General features: G+C 39.1%; 1 protein-coding gene across 3 annotated transcripts; it reads right to left on the minus strand.

The window, feature by feature from the left end:
* Positions 1-3,846: 3,846 nt before the first annotated feature.
* NUP43 (nucleoporin 43) lies at positions 3,847-21,417 on the minus strand. 3 transcript variants are annotated; one of them, XM_086318259.1, is made up of 10 exons: positions 21,091-21,417; positions 20,320-20,597; positions 19,500-19,864; positions 19,072-19,194; positions 18,210-18,287; positions 17,043-17,223; positions 15,098-15,233; positions 11,984-12,135; positions 9,670-9,792; positions 3,847-6,583 (listed from the first exon to the last, which is right to left on the minus strand). In XM_086318259.1, exons 3-10 carry the CDS (start codon positions 19,617-19,619, stop codon positions 6,354-6,356), a joined length of 1,143 nt encoding a protein of 380 aa, XP_086174385.1. In that variant the 5' UTR covers positions 19,620-19,864; positions 20,320-20,597; positions 21,091-21,417; the 3' UTR covers positions 3,847-6,353. The 3 variants fall into 3 exon arrangements, with proteins under 3 accessions (XP_086174385.1, XP_086174387.1, XP_086174388.1); XM_086318261.1 differs by lacking the exon at positions 19,072-19,194; XM_086318262.1 differs by lacking the exons at positions 20,320-20,597; positions 21,091-21,417 and having other exon boundaries at positions 4,298-6,583; positions 19,500-19,586; positions 19,709-19,915.
* Between the last annotated feature and the right edge of the window lie 61 nt (positions 21,418-21,478).

Raw genomic sequence — 21,478 nt, forward strand, 5'->3', positions numbered from 1 at the left:
AGAGATTTTGATCGGCCAACCGAATCGGTATAAGAGGAAGTCATTATTGCTGTAATTGGGATAATGATGACTGCGAGAAGAGGCTTTATTTGTTAGATTGAATTAAAGTTTCAGATAGATCATTGAGTTTATGTTTAAAGGTCCTTTCCACCCATTGTACAGAGCTCCTTTGCCAATTCTGCTTCTAGAAAATATATAGTTAGTATTTTCAAATATCTCATTCTTTTTTAACTAGAGGAGACTAACTGTATTTAAGACTTCTTTTTTTCTGATGTTCAATTCGTTGTTGGCTACTGTATGGAGTTCAAATGTGAACTTCTCTGTTTAACTCTATAACTCTGTTAAAACTCTGTTAAACTCTGTTAAAAGATTACATTCCAGGAGAGGTTGGTTGAAAATCTATATTCCACAGTCACAGAGTCTGTAGAAGATATGACCCAAAGTGGCTCTAGGTCTTAACTGTCTTCAACTGGAGGTAACCTGCAGGGTATCTTTCAGCCTCAACATTCTGTGACTAGTGTGAATCTAATATGTTTAGGGGCCTGTTTGCCCTCTGTAGGATTATGTATCTGAAAGAGCAGACTGCCCTCTGAACCTTGTCACCTGTCACCAACCCTCAGAACTTAAGTTCTTCATTTCTCTAAACCTAAAGGTGGATTTCTCCGAAAACTACTGTCTTTGGGAAACACTCCAGGATAATTCAAGGAGCTCAGGAAATTTCTCTCTATATTAAGAGGTTTACTCCTGTGAAGCCGAGGGAGAAAAGAGCAGGGAAAGAAGAAAGGGAGTGCTCAGGAGAGAAGAACCAACCACCAAGATGAAAAGTGGCGGAGACTGGGAGGTGGTAGAAGTGAAAGACAAGGGAAGTACCTCCTAGGAGTGTTGGAGTCTAAGAATGACAATACATGCCATTGTGTTTGAAGGTCTTTTTGTGATGGAAAACCTTTGGTCCAGCTTTGGCCTATTCAGTTCTTCAATGCTTCATGGAAGGTTATTTTGCTTTTGTTGTTGTTAAGTGTAGTTGATTTACAATATTGTGCTAGTTTCGGGTGTACAGCAGTAATTCAGTTCTAAATGTATATATTTTTCAGATTATTTTCCATTATAGGTTATTACAAGATATTGAATGTAATTTCCATGTGCTATACAGCAAACCCTTGTTGTTTGTCTATTTTATGTAGAGTAAGTTGTCTCATTTTGTTTTTATCAACAAAATGTAAGGGGCCAAATGTCATACTTGGGTAATTATAGGAACAGAGGCAGCACACGTGGAAGAAGTCTGCAGAGCACTGTGGTCCTGAGAACACAGGCCTTCCCAGTTCATAATATCTTAGGGGAAGGTTCTGAACTGCGAGTAGCCATATTCTCTTCAGTTCAGTTCAGTCGCTCAGTCGTGTCCAACTCTTTGTGACCCCATGAACCGCAGCATGCCAGGCCTGAGTGGAGAATTGTGTTCCACCTTCTTGAGAGCAGAGAATCTAGGTAAATTATTTGGAATTCTGAGCAGATTTGTCTCTCCAATTTTTTTCAAACATTATCAATGTGGACTCATGGATATTTCTTTAATAGCTTCGGAGTTTTTAAAATTGATCTAATTTTTCCAGCTTTGGCTGTTCAGAGCTCTTCCAGTTAACTGCTGTGTCCCTGACATACTCCCATCCTTGTGGGCTTAAAAAAACAAAAACAACAACAAAAACTTTCTCAGTTTCTGGCACTGCAAAATGCTCTAAACTACCTGGTTTATTTCTTGCCCTCCAAGGAGTCTTGGTTCCTTTTATTGGGAGAATGTTGTTAGAAACTAAATCTGGGCTTGAGTTGTGCTCGTTGCTACTGAGGTATCCTTGCTTGTAGGATCTCTAGCTAAGAAATTTTGGTTCCATACTATGCAGGAGTAAGGTCTGTGTTTTGATTTGTTGCAGCTAGTATTTTACAGTCTGGTATTAATTTAAGTTCAGCTTATTTCCATGGCCTGTACAAAAATTGTTTTGAAAACTGATGCATATCTGATGGCTATGTTGGGCTGTCAACCATTCTTCCCCCAAAGTCCAGTCATGACAGTTTGTTTATAATTAAAATTTTTTACCTGATCAGCTAGATTTTAGTCTCTTCTCCCTAATTCTGTCTTCTCACCCCCACCTCCTTTGTGGCTTTCTCTTCTAACATAGTGAAGTGTTGAAAATGTTTTGATGCTAAGATGACTGTAGTCGAGTATGTGTGTGCATGCTCAGTTGTCTCTTTTCGACCCTATGGACTGTAGGGCGCCAGGCTCCTCTGTCCATGGGATTTTTCCAGGCAAGAATACTGAAGTGAGTTGCCATTTCCTCCTCCAGGGGATCTTCCAAACCCAGGGATCAAACCGGAGTCTCCTGTGTCTCCTGCAGGTGGATTCTTTACCACTGAGACTGTAGTCTGTTAGTTCTTTTATTCTGTATTGCCACTTAAATGTTAATTGTGGTTCAGAATGATACCAATGAAATAGTTTAACAGTTGCATATCATAATTTGGGTCTACTCAGATTTCATTTCTGTAAAACAAGAGCACATCTACTGCTTCAGATCATCTAACTAGTCTGAGCTAGATATCTTGATCTCATAAGCTTAAATGAAGGCTTGATATAAACTATACACTAGTGAACTTAGTATGCTTCTTAGACAAGATTCTAGAATGGATTATTAAATGGATGATGTTTCCACAATACTGTGAAATAGAAGTGTTATTCTCAAGGGACAAGGAATTTTTCAATTATGCTAAGATTTGGATAGGATGATTCAAATGTGCTATAGGATGGCTATAGCACAGGTGTTTTTCTCACAGTAGCCTTGTGAACAAGATAAATGAATGGGGCTGAATGTCAAAAATCAGGCTGGTTTACAAATATTTCAACAACTGCAGCTGAATACTAATGACTCACGTATCACTGATACTTGGGAAGACTCTAGGAGTGTGCCTAAGCATTACAGTCCATTTAACCCAAGGGAATGAAGGTGCAGCAAGCATGCTGGGCAATTCTAAAATGATCAGCTTCTGCAGAAAGGACTGAAAGGTGATCATTAGCTCTTTCCTAAAGTGAAATAACATTTGTCTTCTTAACCAGGAAGGATGTACCCATTGCAAGAATCAAAACCATTGGTGTTAACTTTAGGGAAGTATGGTTTACGGAGTATCAGGTGTGAAAAATTAAAGGTGTAAGTTAAATTAGCAGTCTAATTGAACAAGTATCAAAATAGTTAGAAAAGGCTGAGACAGCCACTGCAAAGGAATATTGTACCCAGAACCAAGATAGATTTCTGTCATACTCTTAGCAAGGCAGAGACCACTGGGGAAGTATTCATTTTGGAAGTCACACTTTAATGGTGGTCTTTGGCAAATGAGGCATTTTTTAAAAAAAAGGGAAAACATAATTGTGAATTTAATTTAGTTCAGACTGATTCAGGGCTTACTATTATCAGATATTGTGTTAAACAACTCAGAGATGGGCCCTGTTCTTGGGCTTATGGTCCAGTAGAGGGAGACAGGCTGCTCAGCAGAGGGCAGTAAGCACAGTACAAGCTCTGCACAATGGGCTTTTGATGCAGAGTACAATTTAGCCCAGATTGTTAAAGAGGCCAGCGAAGGGTTTCTCAAGAAAATGACACCTAAAAGGAGTTCAGAAAGGTAAGCCGGATTTAGCCAAAAAGGGCAAAAAAGGTGGGACAGGGAACCCTGCCCACAAGAAACCACTGAAGAGATTTTAAAAGTTTACCCCAAAGCAGCTACAATATGTAGTTTTGAATATCTGAATATATGATGAAAGAAATTAAATTTGCTTTCCGTGGCTCCCAAGTAAAGAAGACAAATGGAAGCAAGTTTCAGTTCAGTATGTGAAAATTCATTTATTTAGTGGAAACTTATAGTAAAGCACCCCAACACAATGGAAATTCCATAAAATGATTGGTGGTTGGTTTTGTCTCATAGTGAACCTACAGTAGGTTCACATGATCATTTCATTAACCCACAATAATGATTCTACCTTTTTTATAGGATTGTTTAGGACCCCACTCACACATTAAAACCTTGCCATATGCTATATCACTTACAGCTGTCAAATGAGGAGGCTACACTGGGAAATGGGAGACTTTATCATCGTGTATTTTCAAGTAGAGGCTGGATGAAAATTTTTTGTTGGGAATCTGTGGATGTGATGATTAAGTTTAGGTTGGAGATGCCCTCAAAGATATTGTTCACCTTGGAGATCCTAGAGTCCTCAAAAGAAACTATTTGATAGTTTTCATGAATGAAAGCAGTGAGAATGAACACATTCATAAATTAGGGTTTTATTTATACTACATAAAGCTTATGTTTCTTATTACATCTGGCAGAACTCATCAACTGATAGAAAATGTGACACTATTCAAATGTACTTTCTTTTGCTTATGGTTACAAATACCCTTAAATCAAATCAAAGCTTCAAACTTCAAACTTGTTTCCAGTCCAAGCTAGTATGCTAACCCTAAATGTCTGGTTCCCTCCCTCTACCGATTATTTACTATAACAATCAAGAGAAATTATTTACATTACTGCTGGAAATTGAGAAGGGTGCCAACAGCATTCATGAAACCTTCAGCTTTTCAGCAGCAGGTAATATGATTAAAGCAGAGGCACAAAGCATTTTCCATTCACTGTACATGGAAAATGTGCCACTTGGGAGCCAGGGTCTCCCAGGAATGAGGATCAACTCTGAGCCCATTCAAAGCAAGGATGCTGACCTGCCGAGTGGAATGGGAGGATGCCTCTACTGAGTGAAGAGAGGGACACTGCAGCTTAGGCTGCTGCAAGGTATTCATATAAACGGAAATATAAAGTCAAAAGGACAATTCTTAGGTATATTATTACTGAATCCATGTTTTTACTGCGAGAGAATGTGCATTCACAAATATAACATGTATATTTCATTTTTTATGAAAAATTATTTACATTAATGGATACAAAGTGGTATGAAAAGAACTATGTCTGTTTGAGATTATTGGTACTTTTTCTTTTGACTGCTTTTTCTGTAATGAATGGCTTTTGTAATAACAAAGTTTTAAAAACTAGCCCCAGCAATAAAACTAGAAACTGATTAAAATTTCCTATCAGCAACATTTTTTTTCCTTCTTCGATTCTTTGGAATTCAGAGTTACTAAATATCTTTAGTCAATTATTTTTTGAGCCAAATATATATATATATATATATATACAGAACAACAAATGCATATATATATATATTCTATTTTAAAATGTAAACAAAAAAAACTTCAAACCCCCAAAATCCTGAGAATAAGTCAACATAAAAAAATTGAACATATTTATTGGGCCAGAAAGACAAAAACTTGTAATTATCTGTTGTTGGAATTGTAAAGTAAATAAATAGAAACTTCCTGTGTAACAGGAGTGATCTTTCATTAAGGTCTTTACAATTCAATGATGCATTTACTCTTAACAAACTTTGGAAAGACAGTATCATAAAACTGTCTCAAAATTCTGTGTTAGGTCATCATTAACATTAAAGATAAGGATGGCAAAACTCTTTACTCCTATCACATCATCATACTAGTCTCATACATGTTACCTCTCAAATTTTAGTTGGAAGCTGGCTCACTTACCAATGTCAAATCCTATTTTATTGCACAATGTCCAATTCAGCAATTTTCAACTATGGTGTAAAAAACTATATAAAAGCAAAATCCTTATGAAAAATGTATTTTGTCTTTTTTCAAGAGAAACAAAGCTGGGTCTAAGGAGAGTTCTATTCAAACCCATTCTAATAAAGGAACCCATCAAAACATTTTCACCTTAAAAAAAATTTGAGCACTACCAAAAACTGTCATTTTTGCTCTACTCAATTCTTACCGAAGAAAGTTTACTGAAATTATTAAGGAAATAAAATGTTGAAGGACTGAAGAAATACTTGCAGTAAAGAGAATAAATACTAGTATTGAAAAATGTCACCAGGGAGGGACATATCATACCCCACATACTGCTGATAAAAAGGAAAGGAACCTGTTGGTGGTTTGACATTATTAAGCCCTACAACATCAAAAATGAAGAGTTGGTTCCATGAGCTGTCTAGAATGGTGCTGAAGGCAGTGCTTTCATCAGAACAAGGATCCCTCTGATGTTCCGCCACATATTTCAATTCTTTTGCCATGGGTCATCAATCAGACTCCAGCAACTGTTAGAGCAATATTCAACTAACAAACTGGGCATCAACATTAACAATAGTTTACGGATGTTCCCCTTGCAAATTTCACATTTTCCAATAACAAAAATTTGCACAGAAATTGGCATTTGAAAGGCTGTAACTGTATGTTTTAACCTGAAATCTTTTAGTATCTTCATGAAAAAAGCTGTCTAGTAACATAAATTGCTTCTGCATCCGTTCCACAAACAAGACAAGGACCTAAAACATCCAGACTGTTCACAGACAAGGTCCTATTAGGAAGCAAGCTTGTGATTTCAATACGATCTTTGGCAGGATCAGTGCTGAGCCAGGAGCTTATAAGAGACTGGTGAACATTAGCTTGGTTACTAATGGTATGAGACAAAAAAGTACTATTTCTTCCTCCTGGGAAAAAAAAGAAAATGGGAAAACACTGTTCAAGATCAGTTTTATGCTAGTAAATCTCTGAAATTCTAATATTTAAAAAATGTAATGGTATAAACTTGTTTTAACTCTCAAGAATAACAGGCTGATGATTCCATTATAACACATCACCATTTTTGACCAAAAGCTTCTAAGTCAGTGATATTAAACACTCAAATTTTCATGGGATAACATGGCTTTCAAACTTGAACTCTTCAGCAAAGCACAAGATTAATTTTGACCTTGTCTTCCTATTTATACTTTAATGGAAAGTCTCAGAAATGTAGCAAAATGGCTAGAGGACAAGTAGAATAGATGTAGATAATATATAGAAACCTAAACGGTTAGATAATCAAAAAATGAAGTGATCACGAGAAAATTTCTGGATGTATTTCTAAAAATATATATTTCTAAAAATATAATCAACTTGCTGTAGATCTCCTTTTATTCTTGCATTTATTTTAGGTAAATATTCTTAAAAGTAGACTTTTAGAACACTACCAAATTATAAACTTTTATCTCTGACAGTGCTCTGCATTTAACATAGAATTAATTATTTCAGTTTTAGCCTTCATTTGAAATTTTCTTTCTACTTTTTGCCAGATCAAATAAAGACAGATTTCATTTACTCTCAATAAATGGCTGACACCTACTATATGCCAGGCTCTGTGCTAAGTGCTGGGAATACAAGGCAAAGTCTCTGATACCTTGAAGTTTAAAAATTAGTGGGTTTAAATCTTGCTGATTCTTAAAGCCCAGCTCAACTTCCTTTTCTGAGAAGTCTGTCAAGATGACTCTGGTTCATGCTTCTCTTTTCTTTCCTGGAACCCTCAGCACTTGTATGCACCCCTAATAATTTACTATTTGCAACATTTCTTATATCATGATTTAACTTTCTTTGGCCCCTTCTCCTAAATTAAAACTAAGTATTCCTTAAGAGCAGGTTGTATAGATTATTTTACTTTTTCACAGTGTCTAATACTGTTCATTGCAATACCAGACACAGGATACAGTAAATGACTATTTCCAATCTAACCAGCCTTTTTCAACTATAAAATCTCAAATGCAAGATAGTGGGGCTAGAAGAAGAAATAAAAAACCAAGTGCTTAGCTACTCCTGGGTATTTATTAGAAACTAATAAAACTATTAGTTTCTCCATACATGAAGTTATTAGCACAGGCATACTCCATGCTCTGCACATTCCATACTTTTTCCAGAATTTTTCTGGAGAAGTTTTGGACTTTTCCTTCTTAGTTTCTGTTTACCTTTTACTGCTCCAATATTACTCTTGAATACTGTGAAAATGAACATTAGAATCACTGTGCAAAGTCTGTCTCCTGGTCCCCCTGCTTCCACTTTTCCAACCCTCTTCCCATAGTTGCTAAAGTGGTTGTTTGGAAACATAAGACAGATCACCCCACTTCCCTGCTCAAAATTCTCCAGTGGCTTTCGGTCACGTCAAAACGAAATCTCAACTCCTGCTCCCAGTCTGCAGAGTCCTGCTCCTCAGCTCCTTCTCACCATCTACTCCCCCTCCTGCCTGCTGAACTGCAGCCACACTGGCTCTTTTCTGTTCTCAGTCTCAGGCCTTTGGAATTTGGTGTTTCCTCTACCTGGAATGCTTGCCTGTGACTGGTACTTTCATCTCTTCAGGTTTCTGCTCAGATCTTCTCTCCTCTGCCAAGCGGCCCCTCCCCAATTAATTTTTTTTTATCATCCTACTCTCTTTACTCTTCTGCATGGTCATCAGGGTATTTGATCCAGTTCTTTTCCGTTTTGCTCTGTCTCCTTTGCTACTTTGCTGTGCTCTACTATGTACTGTAGGAATGAACTCCTTTTTCCAGGCTCCCTTGCCATCTGCCTTCCAGGTGAACCCTGCGCGTGGGAGATAACTATTGTGGGTGACGAAGGCAGAGAGGCTGTGGGGAGTAGGGTGGGGGTGGGGAAAAGCTCCAGGTTTCTGACAACAACACAGTGATTCCAGCCCCAGCTGAGGTGGCACCTTTTCTGCTGATCCAGAACCAACTCTGATAGTACTTCTAACAGGGCAGTGGAGGTTATTAACAACTGTTCATTTCTGGACATTCCTCCTTTTTGTTATTTGCTCTTCCAGCATCCCTTCCATTCCCTTTTGTTCTTCTAGCCCAACACACATGAAAACAATTCCTTCTAAATCCAGGGTAGTTTCTGCTTTTCTGTTTGGACTTTTACTGAAACATCATCTACTGACTTACTGTCTACTGGAATATTTGCTCTACGTGCCTTGAGGCTTTTCTGCTCCCTGTCATGGGCTCTAACACCTAGAAGAGTACCTAGCACATGGCACTTCATAAACATTTGCTGAGTGAATGAACAAAGTTTGCAGTCATAGACAAGCTCAAAAACAGGAAGCTTAGAAAATACCAAAAGTGAAAATAAAAATTCTTTTTGATTTTAAGTGTATAGTTTCTGGATGACCTTTACTTGTGTTATGTCGCTTCAGTCGTGTCCAACTCTTTGCAACCCTACAGACAGTAGCCCACCAGGCTCCTCTGTCCATGGGATTCTCTAGGCAAGAATACTGGAGTGGGTTGCCATGCCCTCCTCCAGGGGATCTTCCCAACCCAGGGATTGAACCCGCACCTCTTAGGTCTCCTGCATTGATAGGCAGGTTCTTTACAACTAGCGCCACCTGGGAAGTCCAACCTTTACTTACCTCTGTCTTTAATCAGGAGACAAAGCCTTTTATTCTGCAAAACCAGTACCTTAATACATAAAGGATCAACTTTTGTCTTGTCATACACCTTTGACAATGTAATATAGGAGAGTGATCAGTGCCTATTCTGTGGCATGAGGGCCCACAACAATGTACTTACAAAGTTAGCCAGCTAACAGCATTTCTAGTCGTCAGCAGTATAGCGGTCAGTAGCTGATAAATTTCACGCCCTGTGATACTAAAATTTACTCTGAGGCCAGAGAAAGGAAACCTTCTGTCACTCCTTAATGTTAAAAATATGACTATTTCTCATTTGGTGTATCAAAATATAATCTAAAGTTGCCCAAAAGAATCTTCATTAAAACATTTTACCTTGGTGAAAGAGTGATGACTTCTCAGGTCCGTCTGTGGAGGCATCCCAGTGCCAGAGAGATCCATCTTCAGAACAAGTGAACAGATGATCTGGGTTGGATGGGTGAAAGTGAACTTCCCACACTATGAGATAAGAACCAAGGTTAGTTAAACCAACATCAAAACACTACCTCTAGGCATATCATCCATTAACCTCCATCACATACCTTCAAACTCTAAGCCTGTGATAAAATCAATGGCTTCAGTGTCAAAGAGAAGGCATAATATAATGCTCCAAATGGCTGAAACATGTAGATAGGATAAAGACGTCAAGTAAATCTACTTGTGTATCGGGCCAGCAAATGAATGAAAATAAATGCTAGTCATCTGACCTACTGCTTTTTTATATAGAAAAGTATTGGGTTGGCCAAAAAGTGTGTTCAGGTTTTTCCATATCAATTTATGGCAAAACTCGAACAAAGTTTTGGCTAACCCAATGACAGTGGGATAATTCTGAAAAGATTTTTTGAAAATTGTTAAGTTCTTTTATTTTAAATTCCTATGTCATTAATATTTGAAGGCTTTATTATTGGAAAGGGAGAGGGAAGACCATAAAAGCAGTATACAAATGAAGTTCTAAGAGGCAGAGTCCAATTTTGGCTCATGCCAAGACTCTGCTCTGTATCACAGAAATAGCAACTAGCTCTCAGCAAGCCAAAACCTGGAAAGGCTTCAAGAATCTGGATCCAGTTTCAGATGAAGGACTTTTAAGAAGCCAACTTAGGACTAGGGGCTCCTCAAGCTCTCAACATTAAGGGAACTTTGTGTGCCAACAGACACCTGGGAACCAAGGACTGGCCAGGACTCCTCAGGAAGGTATCTGCAGCATGAAGGTAAAAAAAGTAGTCTGTAAGCAATGGTTTTGTGATTCTGGGTTAGGTAGGCTTAGAAAGCACCCAGAGTGTAGTATAAAAAGTGCAAGGCACATGTTTGCAAGCTGGCATTTTCATTCTGACAGTTACCACAATTAAACATGCTGCAGAACAAAAAGGTGACCTTCCTCTGTAAAAGAATGTGTTCTGGGTGAGTCCCTGTGTAAAGTACATTTATGCTGTTTCACTAAAACAAAGTAAAACAGAAGAGCCTAATAGAGCCATTGAAGACTGCCCAAATCGAGATACTTATGTATTTATATACTTTCCAATTAGAAAACAAACCTCTAGCCAAGAGTCAAGATGAACTGAAATACATTACAAGCCACTAGTGTGTTCTGCTTAACAATAAAGGCTGGTATTTAAAAATAGGCTGGTGAGAAGAGCTTTGAAACTTTATAATTCTAACTACTACTGGGTTAGCAACAACAGAATGTGATGCATACCCTATTTATTCCCCCCTCTCCCCGCCCCCCACCCCACAAAGCCCTACCTAGAAGAGGGAAACAGTTTCTATTTGCTTCTTATATATAATTTTTGGAGAAGGAAATGGCAACCCACTCCAGTATTCTTGTCTGGAGAATCCCAGGGACGGCGGAGCCTGGTGGGCTGACGTCTATGGGGTCGCACAGAGTCGGACACGACTGAAGCAACTTAGCATAGCATAGCATAGCATAGCATAGCATATATAATCTTAAAAACTAATAATCTTCCCCAAGTATTAATAATGTGAAACTTTAGCTTCAAAGTTACAATACTGGTATAATGTTTGCTTTTCTACACTTTTATTCAAGCATTAATACCAACTTTTCCCAAGACAGAATTTAAAACTATAACCCACCCTGACCTGTGGTGATAAAACATCTGTTCAGCCAAAACATCTCCACTAAAATCAAAAGACAAACAAAAAAAGGCAAGAGCCTATATCTTTTGTTCTTGCTAAAAGAAAAAAAAAAAGGTATAATAATAAATTGAAGAACACACAGACTGGCAAATATTAAAAACAACAACCTGCATTTTGCATGGGAAAAGTACATTCTGACATACTGGGTATGACAATATAAACTGGTTATTATTTTTACGTAGAACAATTTGTCAACATGAATCACAGCTTTAAAATTATGCCAAATTTTTGACTCATCAATTCTATTTCTAAAAATTATCCTAAAAAATAAGCACATAAAGATAAATACATATGGATAATCACTACAGTTTTATGTATAATAAACATAAATTAAAGAATGTAAATGTCAAATAAGAAAGGAGTTAATTATTACAAACTTACACAATTCAGTCAAAAGTTCTGCTGTAGAATGATCCATATGTATCATTTATGGAAATTTGCTAACACTATGTTGTATAGTTCAGCCACCAAAAACTTAATGTATCTTCACAACACTTACTTTCAGCTTCATGAGCCTTTAGTAGAGACACAGGCATTGTACCTTGTCTAACATCCCAAATACTCAACATTCCATCCTGGCCGCCAGTAGCTACAACGTGCTGCTGGTTGGGATGTCGATCAACACAGTGGAGTGGCACTCGGTCACCAGTCCTTTAATGGGAAATACAATGACTTCAAACAGTGATAAAGTATAATTTATTATTGAATAACCCATGAAACAAGTTTCATCCCAGTAACTAAATGATAATTTTGTGGCTAGGGCTACTGGCTAAACTTAAACCATGTCAAAAACCTGATTACATTAAATATACCTCTAAATACTAGAATTCTGAGGGGGAATTAAAGGCTGGAGTTATTCATTCTCTCTTCAATTTGGACACATATGGAACAAGAAAATTTGATGGTAAGATATGCAAAAATTTCCATTTCTTAGCTTTTAAAAAACATTATATATCAACATAAACAGCATACTCCTTACTTCTATTCTGTCTTATTTAATGCTTAGTTTACATATATATTTTTCAGTTTGACACATACTATTATCTAGAGAAGGCTGCAAACATAGAAAGGGTATTTCTGCTTAGAAAAAGTATCTTGGACTGTATTTTTCTCCCAATCACATCTAGAGTGTATTATTTCACTATTAATTGGATCACCTGATGAGGAAAAATAAGTTCCCCATTAAATAATATACACTTCAAAAAGAAAATATAAACTTCTGATCAATACTACAAGTATTTATTAAATGCAGTAAGGTATTATCCACACAGTCAAAGGCTTTGGCATAGTCAATAAAGCAGAAATAGATGTTTTTCTGGAACTCTTGCTTTTTCCATGATCCAGCCTATGTTGGCAATTTGATCTCTGATTCCTCTTCCTTTTCTAAAACCAGCTTGAACATTAGGAAGTTTACGGTTCACATATTGCTGAAGCCTGGCTTGGAGAATTTTGAGCATTCCTTTACTAACATGTGAGATGAGTGCAATTGTGTAGTAGTTTGAGCATTCTTTGGCATTGCCTTTCTTTGGGATTGGAATGAAAACTGACCCTTTCCAGTCCTGTGGCCACTACTGAGTCTTCCAAATTTGCTGGCATATTGAGTGCAGCACTTTCACAGCATCATCTTTCAGGATTTGGAATAGCTCCACTGGAATTCCATCACCTCCACTAGCTTTGTTCGTAGTGATGCTTTCCAAGGCCCACTTGACTTCACATTCCAGGATGTCTGGCTCTAGATCAGTGATCACACCATCGTGATTATCTGGGTCGTGAAGATCTTTTTTGTACACTTCTTCTGTGTATTCTTGCCATCTCTTCTTAATATCTTCTGCTTCTGTTAGGTCCATACCATTTCTGTCCTTTATCGAGCCCATCTTTGCATGAAATGTTCCTTTGGTATCTCTGATTTTCTTGAAGAGATCCCTAGTCTTTCCCATTCTGTTGTTTTCCTGTATTTCTTTGCATTGATCACTGAAGAAGGCTTTCTTATCTCTTCTTGCTATTCTTTGGAACTCTGCATTCAGATGTTTATATCTTTCCTTTTCTCCTTTGCTTTTCGCTTCTCTTCTTTTCACAGCTATTTGTAAGGCCTCCCCAGACAGCCATTTTGCTTTTTTGCATTTCTTTTCCATGGGGATGGTCTTGCTCCCTGACTCCTGTCAAATGCCAAAGCCTTTGACTGTGTGGATCACAATAAACTGGAAAATTCTGAAAGAGATGGGAATACCAGACCACCTGACCTGTCTCTTGAGAAATCTGTATGCAGGTCAGGAAGCAACAGTTAGAACTGGACATGGAACAACAGACTGGTTCCAAATAGGAAAAGGAGTACGTCAAGGCTGTATATTGTCACCTTGTTTATTTAACTTATATGCAGAGTACATCATGAGAAACGCTGGACTGGAAGAAACACAAGCTGGAATCAAGATTGCCGGGAGAAATATCAATAACCTCACATCTGCAGATGACACCACCCTTATGGCAGAAAGTGAAGAGGAATTAAAAAGCCTCTTGATGAAAGTGAAAGAGGAGAGTGAAAAAGTTGGCTTAAAGCTCAACATTCAGAAAACGAAGATCATGGCATCTGGTCCCATCACTTCATGGGAAATAGATGGGGAACAGTGGAACAGTGTCAGACTTTATTTTTGGGGGCTCCAAAATCACTGCAGATGGTGACTGCAGCCATGAAATTAAAAGACGCTTACTCCTTGGAAGGAAGGTTATGACCAACCTAGATAGCATATTCAAAAGCAGAGACATTACTTTGCCAACAAAGGTTCGTCTAGTCAAGGCTATGGTTTTTCCTGTGGTCATGTATGGATGTGAGAGTTGGACTGTGAAGAAGGCTGAGCGCGGAAGAATTGATGCTTTGAACTGTGGTGTTGGAAAAGACTCTTGAGAGTCCCTTGGACTGCAAGGAGATCCAACCAGTCCATTCTGAAGAAGATCAGCCCTGGGATTTCTTTGGAAGGGATGATGCTAAAGCTGAAACTCCAGTACTTTGGCCACCTCATGCGAAGAGTTGACTCCTTGGAAAAGACTCTGATGCTGGGAGCGACTGGGGGCAGGAGGAGAAGGGGACGACAGAGGATGAGATGGCTGGATGGCATCACTGACTCGATGGACGTGAGTCTCAGTGAACTCCGGGAGTTGTGATGGACAGGGAGACCTGGCGTGCTGCAATTCATGGGGTCGCAAAGAGTCGGACACGACTGAGTGACTGATCTGATCTGAAGGTATTATCAAGCCCATCAAATTATACAATTGATCTGGAACAACATGGGTCCACTTACATATGAGTATTTTTCAATAGTAAATATACATTGCTACATGATCTAAGGTTGGTTGAATATGGGAAGGTGGAACCTTCGGTACAGAGGATTCCTGGTATATAGAGTGCCAACTATAAAGTATACATGGATTTTCGTGTTTATAGAGGGTCAGTGACTCTAATGCTTATATTGTTCAAGGGTCAACTGTATTTGCTTTATCAAAGTTAATCAGAAATTACTCTTAACATGCAATTGAAATACAATATAGTTTATAAAGTCAGTTGCTACAAATAATCAAACAAATTTGCTTTACACTACTGAAATTACAAATCAAAACTTACAGTGATAATATCTGTGTGGGCTCATTTCGTTGTTGTCTAAAATCCCATATTTTTAACTGTCCAATTGAATTTACTGTAAGGATCTCAGGAGTTCGAAGGAAGGTTACAGCATGGAGTGTACTGCTATCTGCATTGTCTGTAAATTAAGAAAACCACAGTGTATGTTAACAGGGCACCACTTTTCCATGAATATCTTAAACAGCGTTCCCTCTGTTGACTGAAAAATTACAAGTGAAATTTTAAATAAGTCACAATTTTATTTTTATGGAAAAATATAGGAACATATGTTAAAATGGACTCTCCTTTGATAGAAAAATTATATTACTCACAGGACATCTGAACTGTTTTCCAAATTGAGGACTAAGTTTTCATATATTTCTCTATTTCCACTTAAGAGTACTACCCTCCATGTCTGAGACAGCTGTTCAAGTTTCTTTATAATCCAATTTTATCTCCCACCACTGCTTCACCCTAGACAACCTAGACATCATGTTAAAAAGCAGAGATATTATTTGCCGGCAAAGGTCCATCTAGTCAAAGCTACGGTTTTTCCACTAGTCATGTATGGATGTGAGAGTTGGACTATAAAGAAAGCTAAGTGCTGAAGAATTGATGCTTTTGAACTGTCATGTTGGAGAAGACTCTTGAGAGTCCCTTGGACTGCAAGGAGATCAAACCAGTCCATCTTAAAGCAGATCAGTCCTGAATATTCATTGGAAGGACTGATGCTCAAGCTGAAGCTCCAATCCTTTGGCAACCTGATGTGAAGAACTGACTCACTGGAAAAGATTCTGATGCTGGGAAAGATTGAAGGCAAGAGAAGGGGACGACAGAGAATGAGATGGTTGGATGGCATCACTGACTCAATGGATATGAGCTTGAGCAAGCTCAGGAGTTGGTGATGGACAGGGAAGCCTGGCGGGCTGCAGTCCATGGGGTCGCAAAGAGCACCTGAACTCAACTGCTTTACCCAGAACCTCCATTCTGTTGGGCCAAACACCACAGCTTCCTACAGAGCTCATTCTGACCCTGTATTATTCTGCTGACTCATCTCAAATCGATTCATCTTTATCCTTATCAGCTCTCTCTTCTGCCATGTTCTTCCTGTTTGCCTTAATGTTCCTTCTGTTTTTTCTAGTGTGTCTAAGCTTATACATCTTTATTTAGTATATACTTAAAGACTTTTGTTTTGTGACCCTCCTCCCAACTGTCACCAGGCCGGCAGTCTTTCAAAGCTAAACAAATGGTATTCCTCAGAACTAAAATAATAATAATACAAAAAACTGATTCATGGACTCAATCCATAGAAGTTCTAATTCAAGAGGTCTAGGGTGATGGGCTGTTAAAAATCTCCTCAGGCAAGTCTGTGCAAAATATGGTTGAGAACTACTACACTAGTCAGACATGATTTAGCAACTAAACCACTACCACTGCACTAAATAATCCTTCTAAAACATGATGTGGGTACATTACCCCTTTGCTCAAAAACTTTCAATGGCTCCTTAGCTGTCTACCTAATAAAGTGTATTAGATTCTTCACAACCTGACTGCAATCTACCTTTCTTGTTTCATCTCTCAATTCTCCAAATATCTAAAGTCAGGTCAAACTACACTTTCTGTCGTTCTCTGAATGGCCTTACCCCGCCTCTATGCCATTCCCTTTATCTGGTGTGCCACTTCTCAGTATTATTTATGGTCTAGAATCTAGATTAAATGAATTGCCCTGCCCCTCAATTCTTTATCCGATAATTCCTTCCAACCATCCTCCCCATAAATTTCTCTTTCTTCTACTCAGTCCTTCATACAGGCTTTATCAACATACCATCTTGATAAAGGGATTCTGCTTTGTATATTTCTAAATCCCTCAAACATTAAACCCCTGGCATTGCACATGGGCAGTGCTCAATTACTATACGATAGACCAAAGAAAGATAATTTTTCTTACCTATAGTTCTTACAGCTTCCTTGTGATCAGCTCTGAAGAGATTTATCCGACCATCTTCTCCAACTGTGACAATCTCTGGGTTGTTGCACACAACACCTGTGCATGGTGCATTGCTACAGGAAGGACTGCCCGGACCCGTGTGGTAGTGAGCTGCTGTCCACTGCTGGCTGGCTGACAGAGTCTAGGTGTCAGAAATGAGGCTATGATTAATTAAAGCAAAGCTCCCCAAAATTAGCACTTTCCCCAACTACACTATTATTTTAAAACTTTGTTTCATACCTTTCTAGAACAACAGTACTCTTTTCCCTTTGTATTTCAAAGTATTAAGGTCTAGGAAATACTTCCATTAAAGCTCTGTATTCACCAGATTAGATTCCAAAGAAACACTGTTTAATAATATTCCAAACTTATCTCAAACTAAAGAAACAGTTTTTAAGTATCAGGTAATTATGTGTTCAAAGACAACTCCAAATTCTTAAGGGAACTGATCTACATTGAAGAGAGAAACCTCTGCAGGGCTTTCCAGATGACTCTATTAAGAATAACGTTTAACTAGATCTGGGTCTTATACTTACTAAGCATGCCTATTAGTAAGATGACCTTTATTAATATCCAAATCTAAATAAGCATTCTCTTCCAGCAACTTAAAACTGTTAACTTCAAGTGGGCCCATTTTAAAGGACTACCCTTACCACTATGCTCTAAAGGTCAGCACTCTTAGCCTTTGACATATAAGAAAGGCATAGAAAAAATGTCAAGCCTTCATATAGTGTGTCTTTGCTTCTAATTAAAACCTCGGTTCTGTTCACAGAAGCAAAGTAGCTGTTCCTGCTCCCTCTGATGATGTCTGAGCTAGAAAGTGCTCTTTCTTCAGAAAACCAGAGGATCTTAAAAGAGAGTTACAGGAAAATTACTTGCCAGAATACCATATTGTTACATGGAACCTAAGAAAATTGAAGAGTTACCCAATTTCAATGAAAGTTCACACAAAAATGGTTCTAGAATTAGTCAACTAAAAGATGGGTAATACAATGACATTTCCCCATCCTTTTTATAGTTTTTGAGACAATAAAACTTTATTATTTGTCACTATTAAGTACAGCCTTCTTTAAGCCTTCCTAAAAATAATTAAAATGCAAACTGAGTTTTCAAAGAAAAATTCTTTACCTGGTTATTTGGATGGTGGAGGAAAATTGTCACACATCCTGTCGATGAAGCAGCTACAATTCTTTCCTGGTCCAAAAACTAAACAGAAAATTCCTGCATGTTATAAATTCATAAATATCAGCAGGGAGGAAGCCCATTTATCTAACTCAATTAGCAGTGTAACCATTTTAAAATGCAAAGAACCTACAAATGCTAAGCAAATAAAATGCCAAAGTCAAAACTTCTATACAAATAAAAGTATTTTCATAAAGAACAAACAACAATAATTTTTTCCCCCTAAACCTGTTCATCTACAATTGATTTAATTTTGTACAACTACCATAAAGGTTTAGGAAAGTATAATTTCCAGGGTCAGGAAGCTTTCCACAGAAGAAAATGCAGGGACTCTGAAGTCTTACAGATCAGAATTTGAAAACTTAATTCCATTCCCACCACTTATTACCCGATTTGAAACCTTGGCCAAGTTCTCCAAGTCTTGGTAAACTTGTAAAACGAGAATTCAAAAAGCAGAAACACGTAAAGTGCCTTGCATAGTATTTGTCATATAATTCATGCTCAAAAGATTTTAGTTTTCTCATGAGAGATAACAATACTTGATTCACCAGCATTCCATGAGAATGAAATTAACTTATGTAAACACAGCTTGGCACATAGTAGATGGTCAATTAAACAAACAAGCACGATTAACTTCACATCCCCTTCCCCTAACCAGCTATATGACATGGCAAATCATAACCTACAGAGAATTCAAGTTCTTGTAAACCCGGGGTAAGACTAGACAAACTGTAAGGTCCTTTACATCTCTCAATGTATTACTCTCAATTTTTTAAAAGTTAGCTCTTGGATATTACAACAGACGTACTTGTAAATCCATTACATCACCATGATGTTTGATACTGCACAATAATTGATGGTCTCCTTCAAATCCTCCATCAGAATCCAAGTTTCCAAAATCTCCAATAGACCACATTGAAACATAATTTTCCTGAAGAGCAGAAAATTTCATTTTGAGATGAAATATACGTCAAACTCCCCGAAATTGAAATGTGCACTGCCTTCAATCAACCCTGCTTTAAAAGTATCCCGGGCAGACGGCATAATAATCATTAAAAACACAAGAAACGAGGCCACTGATGGCTCTCAGATATAAGGCGACCGAGCGTGAGATGTGCATTCGGTAGAGAGAACCGCGCTAGGAGCTACGAAACAGGAGTTCGCGCGCTGGCTGACGGGGGCGCGGTTCCTGGAAGGAAGGAGATAGCAGGGACTCCAGGCCGGGCGCAGGGGTACCTCATTGTCCCAAGAGCCCGTGGCGAAAGTCTCCGCTGTCTGCAGGCTCCCTGGAGGTAATGGTCGCCAACGAGTCTTGCTGATTTTCTGTGACACAAACTTAGCATAAATTTCCTCCATGCTGAGAGGAACCCAAGCAGGCACAGCACGAAGTACAGCGCGCGCCACTCAGTCCCGCCCCTTCTCGCTGAGCCCTGATTGGACCGGACCTTATGAGGGACGGTGGCTGCAGAGAGCCAATTCTCCTCCGTCGGCAGTGCGGGAACGAACAACCCGGCCCCAAACGCGAAGATGCGACGGCCTTCCTCATCAAGGCGGCTCTGAACCAAGGCAAAAGCATGCCAGTCCTTGTGCTGTAGGACCATCTGCAAAATCGGTATAGGAACACCGAGACAATACATTGGCGCAAAAGAATTTGTAATGTAAAGACAAATTTAAGAGCAAAAACAAAATAAAAGCAATGCAAGAGAAACGAGCTAGCAGCCACACCTAAGCAGGCTTGCATTTCACCGCGCATAGAAAAGATTAAAAACCCTTAAATTCTCCTGGAAATACGTCCATTAACGTACCAATGTATTATTAAAAACCTCTCCCTCCCTCTCCCCCCAAGCAAGTACTTTTCTTCAATGGTAACACACACTGTCAGAAACTGGAGTTGTAATTCTGAAGACCCCCAGTTCCAATTTTGAGTCCCAAACTGACTACTTTATTCCCAATATTGAAGTAAAGAATGCTGCTTCGGTTATTATCGCAGAATCCCACGAAATAGTTAATATATAAGTATATTTTGGATTGGAAATATATATATATATATACTTACATAGACACCGCATTTGCCAGGGTCTGGCTAGAACTAAAATTTGAGCATTGTTTCTGATGCAGTAGCATCAATGTCTTTACATAGCTTTGTTTCCTTCCTTAAAAGTTTATTGGGACTAAATGAAGACTGGATCCTTCCAGTCTCCGTTCTGATTAGGAGTCAGCAAGTTGGATTCTACTGGCAATGTTCCTTGCCAGTTTCTCACTCAGTGTCTTGCATAGCTGATAGCAGCAAAGCCGGGGTCCAGTCTAATGGTGGAATTTGTGAGGCTTAAATAGCTAAAAACGACATTTGTGTTAGGAGAAAAACATAGTCGCCATAGGCTACTGTAGTATTTTTTTTAATTTTATTTTATTTTTAAACTTTACAATATTGTATTGGTTCTGCCATATATCGAAATGAATCCGCCACAGGCATACATGTGTTCCCCATCCTGAACCCTCCTCCCTCCTCTACTGTAGTATTTTTAAGCAAGTGCATTATCCTAAGGAGCAAAGCATTCTCGATGCTCCACCCTCCAACCCGTGTCTCAGTATTCTTCCACTCTCTGAATTTGTGCTTTAGAGCTGAGACCAAATCAGGGTCCCAAAGTCTCTGCTAACCAGACGCTAAATGTACTTGTTAGCTAGAGCCTGGAGTACTCGGGTTAGAGAGGACGTTTGCCCTCGGTTTAAGATATTCAGTCTCCAGCATAGGGAGCTCTGACTCTAACCGACCTAACTATATTAGTCATTCATTGGGTTGGGTGAAGGCAGGACAGAGGAAGCCCACCGTTTAACAATCTGGACAGCTATAGGAGCAGACCCGCCACTCGCAACAGCTGACCCAGCGACGACTGCAGAGCCACCGGCAGCCTCGGAACTAGACACGCCCTGCCATCCCGCCACCTCTCTCGGTGACCAGAGCCGCAGCGAGGCACGCGGCCGACCGCGCTGGGGCCCACCCCGCCTGACCGCAGGGCAAAACCAAGCAAGGAGGCGCTGCGCAGCCCGAGGTCTCAGAAAGGCCACGCAGTGGCGGCGGTGGCGCTGACTCAGCGAGGCCAAGCCGCCAGACTCGGGCAGCCGCAGCGGCCCCTCGCCCGGGCAGCGAGGCACTAAGCCACCCCCGCACCGGCCCCACCCGGCCACGCCCGAGGCCGCGCGGCGTCACAGAGCGC

Source organism: Bos grunniens, chromosome 9, assembly GCF_055505025.1.
Source record: "Bos grunniens cultivar Pamir isolate PY7600 chromosome 9, Bosgru_T2T1.0, whole genome shotgun sequence".
Classification (NCBI taxonomy): domain Eukaryota; kingdom Metazoa; phylum Chordata; class Mammalia; order Artiodactyla; family Bovidae; genus Bos; species Bos grunniens.

Excerpts from the sequence above, each read along its gene's own strand:
- NUP43 (XM_086318262.1), bottom strand. The coding sequence starts at position 19,900 with ATGTATTGTCTCGGTGTTCCTATACCGATTTTGCAGATGGTCCTACAG. Across the intron at positions 19,195-19,499 it reads CGGGCTCTTGGGACAATGAG|GAAAATTATGTTTCAATGTG; the intron begins GTACCCCTGCGC and ends TCTGCTCTTCAG. Across the intron at positions 18,288-19,071 it reads GTGATGTAATGGATTTACAA|TTTTTGGACCAGGAAAGAAT; the intron begins GTACGTCTGTTG and ends TTTTCTGTTTAG.